Here is a 15,163-nt window from a genome sequence, read left to right on the forward strand (position 1 = left end):
TAACCATCTCTGTTACCTCATCAACAAATGTAATCAAGATAGTTAAACACAATTTTCCTTTAAAAAAATCCATAGCAGTTTTCCTTAATTAATCCACATTAGTCCAAGTGACTGTTAATTTTGTCCCAGATTATCATTTCTAAAAGCTTTCCCACCACCGAGGTTAAACTCACTGACCTGTAATTGCTGAGTTTATCTTTACACATTTTTTTGAACAAGAGTGTTGCATACACAATTCTCCAGTTCTCTGGTACTACACAGTATCTAAGGAGGATTGGAAAATTATGGCCAGTAGCTCTGCACTTTCCACCCTTACTTCCCTCAGTGTCCTCAGATACATCCCACCTGGTTCTGGTGGCTTATCATCTATTAAGTATAACCAGCCTTTATAACACTTCCTCTTTATCAATTGTTAGCCTATCCAGTATCTTCACTATTAACTCTTTTATTATGACTTGAGCAGCATCTTCTTGCTAGGTAAAGACAGATGTAAAATGCTCACTGTCAAATCTCAAGCAAAATCTCAAGCACGCACTCTGCCTCCATGCGTAGATTTTTCTTTTGGTCTCTAATCAGCCCACCCATCTTCTTACTATGCTTTTACTATTTATGTGCCTACAGAAGACTTTTGGATTCCCTTATACTTCAGCTGCCAGTCTCTTCTCATGTTCTCTCTTTGCCTCTCAATATTTTAAATTTCCCCTCTGAACTTTTATATTTAGTCTGATTTTAACCCGTGTTATCAGCCTGACATCTGATTTTTGTGCCCTTTTTCTGCTTCATTTTACTCTCCAGCTCTTTCACCATCTGGGGAGTTCTGGCTTTGATTGCACTATCTTTCCCACTCGTGGGAATGCACCTCAGCTGTACCTGAACCATCTCCTCATTAAAGGCAATGTATTGTTCTGTTACATTTTTGCTGGCCACTCTTTTGATTCCGTTTTATCTGGGACAAATTCCTTCTCATTCCTCTGAAATTGGCTCTTCCTCAAATTAATTATTTTTACTTTTAATTGTTCCTCATCCTCTTCCATGGCTAACCTAAACCTTATGACACTATGATCGCTGTTCCCTAAATGTTCACATACTGACACTTTATCCACTTGACACACTTCATTCCCCAGAACCAGATTCAGTAATATATCCATCCTTGTACTGATCTGGAAAATTCTCCACAGCACACTTCAGGAACTCCTTCCTCTCTTTGTCCTTTACACTGTTACTATCACAGCCTAGGATAATTACATTTTTTGCACTTCCCTGTTATTTCCTTGAAAATTTGCTCCTCTGTATCTATTCCATTTTTTGGTGGACTATAGAATGCACCTAGTTGTAATGGTATCTCTATTTTTTAACAATTATGTGCGGGCAAGTGCTGTTTGATAGCACTATCAACAACACCACAGGAAGAATTTTCTCCCCGTCGGGCAGACTGGTTGGGAGCGGGTATGGGCGAGTGCAGAGCTGATCGCTGCCCGTGATTGGCTGCAAGCTGCCATTTTACATGGGCGGGCCAATTAAGGCCCGCCCAGTGTGACGCACACCCGGTAGCGCTCAGCGCTACCTGTGCAGGTGGGGGGGAGGGAGAGTCGGGGCCTGCACTCTTTTGCATGCACGTGAAAAAGCACAGAAATCTCCGCGAGGCATGGAGCTGCATCAAGGAGATTAAGTTGAATTTGAAACTCCAAAATAAAAAAAGTTTAAAATTGTTTACACATGTCCCCTCATGTGACAGCGTCACATGGGGGAGAATCTTTGGCTTGGCGAGCGGGGCGGGGTGTGCATCCGACGTCACTGCGCGTCATTTAGATTTTCAGTTCGGCAAGTGCGACCGTCGAACTGTCAAAGGCCTATTAAGGCCATTTAACTAACATTTAAATTAATTAACGGAGCTGCCCATCCAACCTTAAGGTTGGCGGGCAGGTGAAGAGCCCAGGCGGCCTTCGCATTTTTCATGGAACCTCATCCACGGGCAGGATGTGGTTTCATGAATGATTTTAAATTTTCTCAAAAATTTCTGTTGAAATTAATGCACATGTCCCAGCTCTTGTGACAGTTTCACATGAGGGGACATGTCATTAAAAAATTTCAACACTTTATTGAACTGTTAAAACTTAAAACGAATCTCCCTGAGGCACCTATGTGCCTTAGGGAGATATCTGCGCTCTTTTGCGCACGTGCAAAAGAGTGAACTTCCAACTCAGGGAACACCCCCACCCCCCCGTCCGCCCGCACAGGATGCGTTTAGTGCTTCTGGGCGTGCGTCACACTGGGCAGGCCTTAATTTGCCCACCCAATGGCAGCATGGACCCAATCGGGGGCGCCCATCGGGTCCACACCCACCTGCGCTTGCCCCCGCACAACTCCCCCCAATGGGGGGAAAATTCTACCCATGAGCTAGGACATGTTTGTCAAATGTTTAAAAAAATGTTATAATTTAATAAACCCTTCATGAAACCTCATTCTGCCTGTGGAATGCCTAAGGTTCCAACCTTAAGGTTGGACGGGCAGCCCTGTCAATTTTGTAAATTAGTTTATTAATGGCTTTAACAGGCCTTTGATGGTTCGGCGGGCGCACAGCCAACTCCGGTGCGTGCCCTCTGAATGAAAGATCAGAATGACGTACTCGTATGAAGTTACAGATTGTGATTGAATCCAATTCTGCTGCTGCTGATGTCCCATAGCACCTTATAGATGCCAAGCTTTGAGCAGCTGTTCCATACTGAATCTATCCCAATTAACACTGTGGTAATGCTACACAACATGATGGAGTGTATCCTCAGTGTGAACACAGTCCTTCTTCTCCACCGGGATTGTGTGGTGGTCCCTCCTACCAACAATGACATGCAATATGTGGATTGGTGAAGACCAGCTCAAATCAGTTGCTTCCTTTGTATGGCAGTGTGGCACTTATGTCCTCTAGGACTCAACCAGCTCAGTGAGTAATTATTCTATCAGGCCACTCATGTGATGCATATTCAAGTCCCCCAGCTAGAGAACATCCTGTGTCATTGCTGCCCTCGGTGCTTCTTCCAAGTGGTGTTCAACAAGGAAGAGTACTGATTCATCAGCTGTGAGAGGGCAGTGGGTAGTAAACATCAGGAGGTTTTCTTGACCGTGTTTAACCTGATGTTTTAAGACTTCATGGAATCTGGAGTCACTCTTAACGATTCTCAGCGCCACTCCTTCCTAACTATATACTACTATGCCACCACTTCTGGTGGATTCATCCTGCTGGTGGGATGCAAAATATCCACGGGTGATGATGGCCAAGTTTGTAAATTTGGCTGATAACTATGATTCTGAGAGACAGAATATGTCAGTTTGGTGCTCAACTCGCCTGTGGAACAGTTCTCCCAATTTTGGCATTAGTATCAGAAGTTAGTAAGGAATTTGGATGTCACATCCAAATCTGATTCATTCTTAAAATATTTTTTGTAGTGGTTTGTTAGAACCAGGTGGTTTGCTAAGCTATTTCAGAGGACAGTTAAAAGTCACCTACATTGTCATGGGTCAGCAAGGTCCACACATCTAAAGTCACAGCCTCTAAATGGTGGCATGAAGGATGTGGGAGATGGGCAAGAGGCTAGAGGTGCAGAAAAGTGAAGTTCTCTGAGGACTGTAGGACTGGAGGAGGGCTACAGAAATATGAAGAATGAGCCACAAAGGGGGCTGACCATGTGGATGAGAATTTTTAAATGGAGATCATGAGGCAATTCAGTTCATCGAGCACATGAGTGATGGGTAAATGGGACTTGGTGTGATTAATGGTATAGGCAAAGTTTTGGATGAGCTTAAGTGTATGGAGGGTGGAAACTGTGAAGTTGGCCAGGACTGCATTGGAATAATCATGTCTGGCAGCACTAAAAGCATGGATGAGAAATTCAGCAAAGATGGGTTGAGCCAGGGGTGACGATGGGCAACGTTATGGAAGTGCAAGTAGGAAGGGATATGGATTCAAAAGCTCAGCTTTAGAGAGGATGGTGAAACTAACAACAGTCTGGTTCTGCCTGAGACAATGGCCAGAGGGAGGTACAGAATCAGTGTGTAGGAGTTTGTGGTGAGGCTAAAGGTAATATCAATCTTCCCAATGTTTGATTGAATGCAGTGAATTGAAACAGACATATGGTTGACACAGTCCATTAAAATTAATGTTATTGACACTTTCCCCACAAAAGAGAGTCATGTGCACCTAAATATTGGATTAGAATTGTATAATTCTGCTTTTCATGGTGAACATCGGGTCAAATTAGCAATTAAATAAATATTAAGGAAATCTTTAATTGTCCAAAATAATCATTTGCATTTATTACTTCTGCTTTACCTCCCATTTCAGTGATTCCACCCTCTGAAATGTCAAGCTGTGATCCATTGCTTTCTGAATTGGAACCATTTATAACGGGAGGAACAATTAAAGGCATTGCTGAGATCTGCAATCTTTCAGAAACAGAAGAGAAGTTCTGATTGCTGGTTGTATTCAGAGTTTCAGTAACATCTAAAACAAAACACAATGACATAAACTTACACAGTCATTTTGAGATACAAGAGTGTAAATCACTGAGCTCTTTTTTTATAAAGAGTTCTCTTGTTAAGTACCCAATAGGCTTGACCCTACTGCGCAGCTGGAGGATGCAGGAAGTAGAGCATTTCCAAAACCTTATCTATTTATCAGAACAAACTGAGAAGTAGATAAAAAATATACTGAAACACAAAGGTATTATTTGGATGGTTCTTTTGAAAGGTCACAACTCGAAATGTTCAATGTTATTCTCTCTCCACTGACTCTGCCAGTCCTGCTGTGCAGTTCCAGCTTTTTCTGTGTTTATTTCAGATTTCCAGCATACGCAGTATTTTGCTTTTGTTTTTTTTGGATGCTTTCAGTTTTAAAACTGCAGCAACTTTACGATTACTTGAAAAATAGTTTTTACAGTAAAAACTATAATTATCTGTATATCATTAATATTCTCAATAATCCAAGTGGAAGCCACCTGCTAACACGTTTTACTTTCAAAATATTCAAAATGAGAGCTAAACAACAACAGTCCTCTAGCCAGCAAGATTAGTTGGCATCGCACAGGTGATTTTCTGGCTCACCTCTCCAATACAGTATTGGGTGCAGAAATTAGCACTGTGACACTGCCAACAAGACTGTGTACTGACTTCAATGCTCTAGTCCTAAAAGCTGAGCCCATGACTAATACTAAGAAAGCATGCACTATCTGATCTCCTGGGTTTTTAGTTAAAACCATACAAAAGTTACAGCACAGAAGGAGGCCATTCAGCCCATCTTGTCCATGCCGGCCCAAGGACACCCAGGTGCCTTTTCTAATCCCACCTTCCTGCACCCGGCCCCGCAGTTTACAGCACTTAAGGTGCAGATCCAGGTACTTTTTGAAAGGGCTTAAAGTTTTTGCCTCTACCACCAACTTGGGCAGCAAATTCCAGACACCCATTACGCTCTGCGTAAAAAAGTTCTTCCTCACGTCCCCCCTATACCTTCTGCCACTTATCTTGAATCTATGTCCCCTGGTTCTAGAATTCTCCACCAAGGGAAACAATTTTATCCTGTCCACTCTATCTATTCCCCTCATAATTATGTACACTTCAATCAAGTCACCTCTCAGCCTTCTTTGTTCTAAGGAAAATAACCCCAACCTATCCAATCTCTCCTCGTAGCTACACTTTTCTAACCCTGGCAACATTCTTCTAAACCTCTTCTGCACTCTCTCCAGAGCTATTACGTCCTTCTTGTAATGTGGTGACCAGAACTGCACACAATACTCCAGTTGTGGCCTCACCAGTGTTTTATACAGTTCCAACATTATATCCTTACTTATATATTCTATACCTCTACCAATGAAGGAGAACATTCCATATGCCTTCTTTACAACCTTTTCTACTTGAACTGCTGCCTTCAAGGGCCTGTGTACTTGTACACCAAGATCTCTCACTTCATCTACCCCTCTTAGTATATTCCCATTTATTTTGTAATCCCTCTAACTGTTTGACTCCTAAATGTATGACCTCACACTTCTCTATGTTAAAATCCATCTGCCACTTTACCACCCACTCCACCAACCCATCTATATCATTTTGGAGATTATGGCTACCTACACTACCCACTACTCAGACAATCTTTGTGTCATCTGCAAATTTCCCAATCGTGCCCCCCACATTCATGTCCAAATCGTTAATATAAAACACAAACAGCAAGGGTCCCAACACTGAGCCCTGTGGAACACCACTTGAGTCAACTTCCCATTCGCAAGGGCATCCATCGACCATTACCCTTTGTTTCCTGTTACAAAGCCAACCTTTTATCCAGTTTGCCACATTACCCTGAATCCCATGGGCTTTTACTTTCCTGACCAATCTGCCATGTGGGACCTTGTCAAATGCCTTGCTAAAATCCATGTACACAACATCCACTGCACTACCATCATCAACCCTTCTTGTCACTTCCTCAAAAAATTCAATCAAATTTGTGAGGCAAGACCTTCCTTTAACAAATCCATGCTGACCATCCCTGACTAGACCATGCCTTTCCACATGACAGTTAATCCTATCTCTCAGGATTGATTCTACTAATTTGCTCACCATCGATGTAAGACTAACTGGTCTATAATTGTTTGGCATTTCCTTTGATCCCTTTTTAAACAATGGAACTACGTTTGCATTTCTCCAGTCCTCCGGTACCTCCCCTGTATCTAGTGAAGATTGGAAAATCATCCTCAGAGCATCTGCTATCTCCTCCCTGACTTCCTTCAGCAGCCTCGGAAACAATCCATCTGGCCCTAGCGACTTATCAACTTTCAAGGATTTCAACTCTTCGAGTACTTCCTCTCTCTTTATGACTATCCCGTCCAATATCTCACAGTGTTCCTCCTGGTCTACTATATCTACATCCTCCCTTTCCTTTGTAAACACGGAGACAAAATATTCATTCAAAACCCTTCCCACAAGCCTCTGCATCTACACACAAGTTTCCATCTTCATCTCTGATAGGTCCCACTTTTTCCTTAACTAACCTTTTAGCATTAATGTATTGGTAAAACATCTTTGGGTTATCTTTAACTTTACTTGCTAACCTTTTTTCATGCCCTCTCTTTGATTTCCTCATTTCCTTTTTTACTTTGTCCCTGCACTTCCTATATTCGTCTAGGCTATCTGCAGTGCTTAGTTCTTTGTGCCTATCGTACACTTTCTTTTTCTGTTTGATCTTCCCCTGTATTCCTCTAGACAACCAGGGAGGTCTAGATTTGGCAGTACCACTCTTAGTTTTGTAGAGGACATGTCTACTTTGTACAATTAGGATTTCGCTTTTTAGTGCTTCCTACTGGTTTTCCACTGTTTTATTCTCTAGCAGTGCTGTCCAGTCCACCTCAGCCAAGTCCCTTCTCATTTCTGCAAAATTTGCTTTCCCCCAGTTCAAGACTTTTACTCCTGCCTTATCTCTGTCCTTTTCCATGGTAATGCTAAATCTAACTGAATTGTGATCACTGTCCCCGATATGGTCGCCAACTGTCACTTCACCCACTTGCCCTTCTTCGTTCCCCAAGACTAGGTCTAGAATTGCATCTCCCCTCGTTGGGTTTGTCACTAATTGGTTGAAAAAATTTTCCTGGACACACTGCATGAATCGTTCTTCCTCAGTACCCCTTATATTGTTTGAATCCCAGTTGATATTAGGATTGTTGAAGTCTCCTACTATTATTGCCCTCTTGTTCTTACAAGCAAAAATTTGCCTACATACATTCAGCAGTTGGTCCAATGGCTGGAATTACTCATAAGCACAAGGTGAGAGCCATATGAAGATAGATGATCAGTCATAACAGCACTATTGAAACTTCTAAACTTTTCATCAAGAGCAACAATTATAGGCACTGTTGGAGAGGACTAATGCAGGGAGGTGGATAATCCAATGCACTCCAATGGCAAAACAGCAATCAATTGTGTAATTTAGTCATTTGCTCATGTCAATTTTCAGTATACTCACCAGATGTGTACAATCCATTTTAATATATAATCAGGGTCTTAGTATACAGATGGAAGTTTGATTTTATATTTTCCCCATTTAATCAGACTACACTTCATATTTAGGAAAATAAATTTGAATTTCCAATAATTATCAGCACATTGGGGCAACTTGCTGTAACTTGACATTGTATCAGTATTTCAACTTGCAACACAATACACACATCCCTTAAATGTAGTCTGTGCATAGCACACATTTATCTCCTTCCTGTTGTCACTATTTTATGGCTACATTTTTCTTATACTTCGTTGATTTGCATCCAAGTAAAAGAGTAGCAGGTCAGGATTAAAGTGGAAGAAAGGGTGAGAGTTAAAATGAAGGAGAGTGGCTACAAATTGCCAAGGAGAAACTACTAAGGATATGACAAAGCAACTAGCCCTGAATTACTGGTGAGATGAATGTGCCAATACTTCTACAAATCTTCTGGGGAGGCAAATACAAAGGGAAACAAATGCCATACCCAATTTTATTTATACGCACTTGTAAATACACATACATACACACACATATACTTACATACACATCAGATTGTGAATTTTAAAATAGTTACCTGAAGCATTAGTGAATGAAGCATTTGCTGACTTAGCAGTTCGTCGAAGCCTTGCGCGAGGCCTCCCACTGAAGATCTGTTCTTCAGGAATTGGAAACGGGAATGGATCTCGTGTGGTAGTGGTTCTTACTGTTCTGTTTATTGCACTAATTGTGGAGGTGTTGACTGGAATAACAGGAGGAACTGAAAGTGTAGTAGTGCTGATAACATTGTCAGAATTGTCTTGACCAACTGAGCCAATCCAAGCATCAAGAGTGCCTTTGCTGATGCGACTGGCTGTAGACTGGGCTCTTTGAGTGCTAGCACTAGTAGTAGCAGTACTTGTTGATATCCGTCTGCCGGAAGTCACATCAGATGCAGGTGCAGCAGTTGCAACGGGGCCATATAAATTTGACTGTAAGTTGTCGACCACCAGTTTACAGAACGGAACTGCAAAACAAACATAATATTAATAGGAAAGCCAAATACTGCAGATGCTGGAAATCTGAAATAAATACAGAAAATGCTGGGAATACTCAGCAGGTCTGGTGGCATTTGTGGAGAGAGAAACAGATTTAATGTTGCAGATCATGACCTTGTATTTCCAGCATTTTCTGTTTTTATTACACATAAGTGTGAGGGAAGGCAAAATGGGCTAAACTCTAAATACAGAATTCACTGAATTTCTTTGAAAAGCTGTGATCAGTATTTCTTGACATTTATTTTGAAAGTCAGCATCAGTTTTGCAGATATTATTTGCGATAACGAAGTAAATCACAAATTTCATCACTAAATTGCCCTTTGAAGTGAAACCAGCAGCTGTAAACAAGAGTCTGAAAAATACATGCCTCTTCTGCCTTGGGGGTAGATATCTAAGCACTCGTGTTTACTAAAATGATTAAGACAGAACAACTGCTTAAAATTTACACCATTATAGCAATTTCCACTTGGTTTTCAACCTAGCGCCTCATGTAGTTCTCCTTAGGTTTGATTAGCTAGATACCTAACATGCATGAAAACCCACCACGTTTTAGGATCTCCAAAGAAGTAAATCTTTTGGATGTCCACTCTCTTGCCACAGGGACTCCCCATTAAACTTAATCCAGAGGAGTTAGGGACAGGTTGAAGAGCCAATGATTGGGGATCCACCGGATTGCATAGGGGTACTGCTGGATGATAAACACCTGAAACTTGACAAATGTTAACTTCCCACTGCTTCGATAGCCAGAAACAAACTACCCACTGGTTTGCGACAATGAACATTTCTATAGTGCCTTTCAAATTCAGAAACATCCCATTAGGCTTCATAGAAGAGAAAAGGTGCAGGCACCCAAGCTTTTGGGGGGATTAGAAGTGACTGAAAGTTTCAACTTGCAGACTCCACTGCAAAAGACAGTGCAGAGTGAAGGAGATCACAGAAGACCAGAGTCACAGAACCAGAGAAATTTAAGGGGGACATAAGCTAGAGAGGGTTAAAGAGGTAGGATGTGGTAAGGCAGTGAAAGGGTTTGTAGATGAGGATAATTATTTTAAATTTAATGTACATTAGTGAGGCTGTAGTTGATGCATGAGCAGGACTTAGTACGGAATAGGATATCCACAGTGAAATTTCAATAATAAAATTGATGAAGCATGGAGGCTGGTGAGAAGAGCACTTTTTAAATCAAATCCAAAGGTGCCAAGAGTGTGGATCAAAGTTTTGATGGCAGAGTGGCTGAGGTAAGGGCAGTGACATCCAGAAATAAAGTGTTTTAACACTAGTTTTCATATGGAGTTTGAAACTCAGCTCTACGTCCAAAGCCAAGGTTTCTTGCGGGCTGTAGGTAGAATTGAAAATAAAGCTACAGATTTTTAGGCTGGCACCCAAAATAATGGATTTTGCCTCACCGATATCTAATTGATACAAATTCTGACTTATCCACAATTTGTCAGTCAGATAGGAGTTGGTCATGGGGTTGAAAGAAATTTTGGAATGGTATAACTGGGTGTCATCTTCATATGGGAAAGGTGACCCTGTCTCTATGGATGATGTCAGGGAGAGTTAGGGGGTGAAGGTGTGAAAGGCAGGAGTGAAAGAGCTGTCAAGCAGATCAACTGTGCCAGTAGATGAAAGGGAAGGGACGATGGAGGTCTGAGTTAGGCGATGAATTGCTAAGGGAGTACAGGGCAGTTTTTGTTTTCCCCCAGGGGTGGAGGGTAAAAGGACTGGATGTAAGCAGGGATAATAAGTATTATTGCATAAAAAAATCTCAGCTCCACTGACATATTATCCTTCCCATGCTAAACAATACACCAGATAGGATGAGCAACAATGATAACCTTGCATCAGTCCTCTTTTGGCAGAGGCAGGTTCAGCAAATTTCTCATCTACCTATACACATATTTTGGAGTTGGTAGGGTTTCATGGAATTCCAAGACTGGAGCAGCACTTGAATGAAGTAGGGAGAACACAAAACAGGATCTTTCCCTTTAGAAATCTGATTGAGTGTTTTTTTAACTGCAGTGGATTACTTGCTTGGCTTGGTATATATCTCTCAGGTTCTCTGTCTATATATTTGCTGTGAGGATAATGCTGGTTGTTCCTTAACTAAGGGCTGTAGGGACTTGACTTTTGAAGTGAAAACACAGCAAGCCCTGAGTGACATGAATTTCCAGGCCACAGCTGATGATTGCCCAACCACCTGATTCATTAGTGGTATCTAAAGGTCTATACCCATCAATAGATGCTGGGTTTCTTCCCAATCAATTTTAAATAACCTTGCAATGCAATTCCCAGTGGGAAGACAGCTGTCACTACACTTACAGCAGGAAGCTTACTAGTCGTTCACGGTGGCAAGCTGCCTTGTTTTAATTGTTTGAACTCCAGCCGTATAACTGCATTTGCTTGGGATTCCTAATCCCTGTGTCCTGTCAACATTAGGATATGCCCCTATAGAGAGAAGTGTCCAAGTTGATGTGGTCTGTATGTGTGAAATAGCTGGATGACCAAAAAAATGATATTTAAATATGTGAGTGCAGTCATTTGTAGAAGCCATGACTGTTGAGTTATTCTTGTCCTCATCTGACAGTCATATTTCTCAGCAGGATTTAGAGGGCAGCAAATAGGAGTGGAAGCCTGAGCTAATTTTAATTCTCCCTCAGCAGAGATGCTAATGCCAACTACCACATCATGACTGCTGCCTCAGCTGAGATCAGTTACTTCGGGAAAACTTTTCCCCCTGTTGGGGGGTGGATGTGCAGGAGCAGGCGCGTGCAGGCACGCCTCCGATCGGCGCTCCCAATCGGGGGCGCGCTGCCATTTTATGTGGGCGGGCCAATTAAGGCCCGCCCTGCGTGACATCCACCAGGAAGCGCTATGCATTCTTTGTGCGGGTGGTGGGGGGGGGTGGGGGGGGGATTCCCTCAGCCTAGAGTGCGCTCTTTCGCGCATGCGCGTGAGAAAGCACACTCATTTCCCTGAGGCTAAGTGCTGCCTCAGGGAGATCGGCGCCAAATGTAAAAATAGTCGATATACAAAAATAACATTTCCCTGACATGTCTCCTCATGTGACCTTGCCACATGAGTTGGGACATGTCCATCACTTTTAATCAAACTTTTATTACAGTTTTAAAAGCCCTCATGAAACCTCATCCACGGGCGGGATGAGGTTTCATGCTTTTTCTGAAGCCCGCTAGGGCTCCCGGCCTGCCCACCAACTTTAAGGTTGGATGGGCAGGTCCATTAATTACTTGAATTAGTTTTTAAATGGCCTCAATCGGCCATTTAAACAGGTTGGCGGGCGCACAGCTGATTTGGCTGTGCCCTCGCCAACCTTAAAATTGAAATGACGCGAGGTGACGTCGGGAGTTCCGCCCGACATCATCCCGCGTCGGCGAGCAGGCCCCGCACCCCCCCGCCCGCCAACCTTAATATCCTGGCCTTCAATATTAATTGGAAATTGAACATGGGACGTCTGTGGTCTGCACAACTAAATACCAGACAATGTCATAAAGTGATTGATTGAACCTAAATTTATGTAATTATAGTTTGAAAGTTTTATTATAACAGTTTAAAGTTAATATTACAGTAATGTTATTGTAAATGACTGTTTATTAGCATCTAATGCATGAACAAATGTAAAACCTGCTAACCAAACTAAGACAAAAATAAATTAGCCAGAGAACAACCAGTTCTTTGAACACTCTCCAATGCCTCGTGGAACAGGTTAGCTCTGGTTGCTAACACAAACATATCTGCAGGTAAAAACAAAAATTGCAGAACATATGAAGGCAAGTTTTTTTTAAACCACACTGTAATTCCAGAGTCTTTATTGGATGGTTATGTATCATCTTCCTGTGTAACAGTAATGGGTGAAAGTAAGAAGGTTCCCTCAGTTACAGAAATATTAGTCACCAGCACAAATACAATCATACATCTTAGAATTTTTGGCTTAGCGAAATGTCCACAACACCTTGAGACTCACCTACGATAGGTTCCGTTTCAGTTGAATTCACAAGATATAACCTCCAAGAATATGAGAGGTTCAAAGCTTCTGAGCATTCCTCACACACAGCTTTGACAGAAAACGCATCATTCCAGTTGATGGAATTATTCCGACATTCAACACAGAACAATTTTACCAGTCTGTAAAACAGCAGCAATATATGTTCAAGAGATCGCTAAGGATTAATCAGCAATAAACCACCAGACCCACTGGGTAGAATCCTCCAGTCCCGGCAGCAGCGGAAAGCTTGGCGGACGGGGGAAACTTAATTTTGTGTGAGGCCAAAAATCAGTTTGCTGACAGCAGGGTGAATTTTAGGAATTATGTTCTCGGGACTTTAAAGGCAGGTTAAAGGTGGGTCAAGCTTCCTAACGAACAATGTCAGGAAACCCTTTTGCATGTATTAGCATGTTATGCATGCTCTTTAAAAGGCCACCTTGTCAGAATTAAGATCCCCCTCCAAATTAAGTTCCCTGTCAGCAAGAAATTAGAATGTTCACTTTTACGGCCACACATAAGCGGCTTGCACCTGTGAGGTAGACTTCTTCTATGATTAAAGGTGAGTTGCCATGGCACTGTCCTCCTTAGGGTGCATCTATAAGTGCCAGCCTCTGCTTGAGACCAGGTGGTTGCATTGCAAGTTGTGTGGAAGGTGACCAAAGAAGGGAGAATAGGTCACTGGGGAAGGGTGCAGCAGTGGCCAGGCAGAGGTAGAAGGGATAGCGCAGGCTGTCCAGGTGCTCTTTAAATATGACGCCAGTCTCTGAACTGAGACTCCAGAATGGAAGATTCTGACCACTGTCTAAAAGAACCACACTCAATTTAATTATTATTTTCCTTTTTAAATACTTGGAGAAACTCTTAATAGTGTTTTTATATTTATAGCAAGCTTTTTCTCATACTCTAATTCCTCCCTCTCTATTACTTTTTTAATCATTCTTTGCTGGTTTTTAAATTCTGTCCAACCTTCTGACCTCCACTAATCTTCACAGAATTGAATACTTTTTCTTTCAATTTAATATTTTCTTTAACTTCCTTAGTTAGCCACGGATGGTGCATTTGTCTCCTAGAGTCTTTGTCATTGGAATGAATGTTATGAAACGCCTCCTTAAATGCCTGCCACTGCATTTCTACTGATCCACCCATTACCCATGCAGAACAACTAGAAACCAGCTTGATCTGAAAAGATCCAGATAACATTGTGACTTCCCCCAGCTCCTGCCATTACAAAGGATAATACAATAGCAAAAACACCATCAACTTACCTACAAGAGAGTTTTTTATTGGTTAAAAGTAGCAAAGAGGAAATCTCCCATTCTCTCCAAATTTAAAAACTTCAAAAATATTGTTCTAATCTAGGCTTATCGCTTTGTTTTTCTTTTGTGCCAACACTACATACAATTCCCAATAATGAGAAGATATGCTCCCAAAGCCTGATGCTTTGTTGCTAGCCACTAGATCATGATAAAGTGTAAAATGAACTCCAAAATATTTAATAACCTTTCCTGTAGAAAATTTGTTTTGTAGGTGTTCTGTATACCATGATATTAAGTTTATACCTTAAGTTGTCTTCCTTTTTGATGGTTATAAACTGTTGTGCTTCTGAAGAATATCTGTTATTATTGTTAACTATTAACTTGAAGAGAAACTGGTCAATGTCAGTTTTCAGTGTAGACATTGAGACGCTGACTGTTCTAGAAGTTGTGTTCAGCGGGTCTGGTGCATCAGGCTTGAAGCAAGGAACATTTAATCCACTCACTGTTTCACAAGCCCAGGAAAATCTGTGCAATGTTGAAGAAGAGCAAAATAAATGTGGATGTTTGAAATAAAGAACAGATTAGATTACAATTTACAAAAATGATTGAACTATTAGGACACCTAGGAAAAAAAACATGTAAAGTTTGTTGTTTTTCAGCTACTTCTCTTGAGAGAGAAAAACTAGAAATGTAAATGTGTGCTACGAGGTTAGTGCAGGAGGGAAGGACTCATATCACGGACCATCCAGCAAGTTCAGAAACAAAGGAAAAGTCTACTGAGGAGACTGTTATTTTGATTCAGGCAAAGGCAATTTCCTTGCCAAGAAAGTAAATACATCAGTGGGAGGATTTAAACCAG

At 41.6% G+C, this 15,163-nt stretch overlaps 1 protein-coding gene across 1 annotated transcript in view; it reads right to left on the reverse strand.

The window, feature by feature from the left end:
- Positions 1-15,163, reverse strand: part of pkd1l1 (polycystin 1 like 1, transient receptor potential channel interacting) — a 249,457-nt gene that overhangs the window by 181,366 nt on the left and 52,928 nt on the right. The window contains exons 9-12 of the mRNA XM_078534059.1: positions 14,608-14,829; positions 13,028-13,188; positions 8,586-9,014; positions 4,325-4,495 (exon numbers count right to left, since the gene is read on the reverse strand). Coding sequence (XP_078390185.1) covers positions 4,325-4,495; positions 8,586-9,014; positions 13,028-13,188; positions 14,608-14,829 — 983 coding nt within the window. The remainder of the gene's footprint in view (positions 1-4,324; positions 4,496-8,585; positions 9,015-13,027; positions 13,189-14,607; positions 14,830-15,163) is intronic.

Source organism: Cetorhinus maximus, chromosome 3 (genome assembly GCF_964194155.1).
Source record: "Cetorhinus maximus chromosome 3, sCetMax3.hap1.1, whole genome shotgun sequence".
NCBI lineage: Eukaryota > Metazoa > Chordata > Chondrichthyes > Lamniformes > Cetorhinidae > Cetorhinus > Cetorhinus maximus.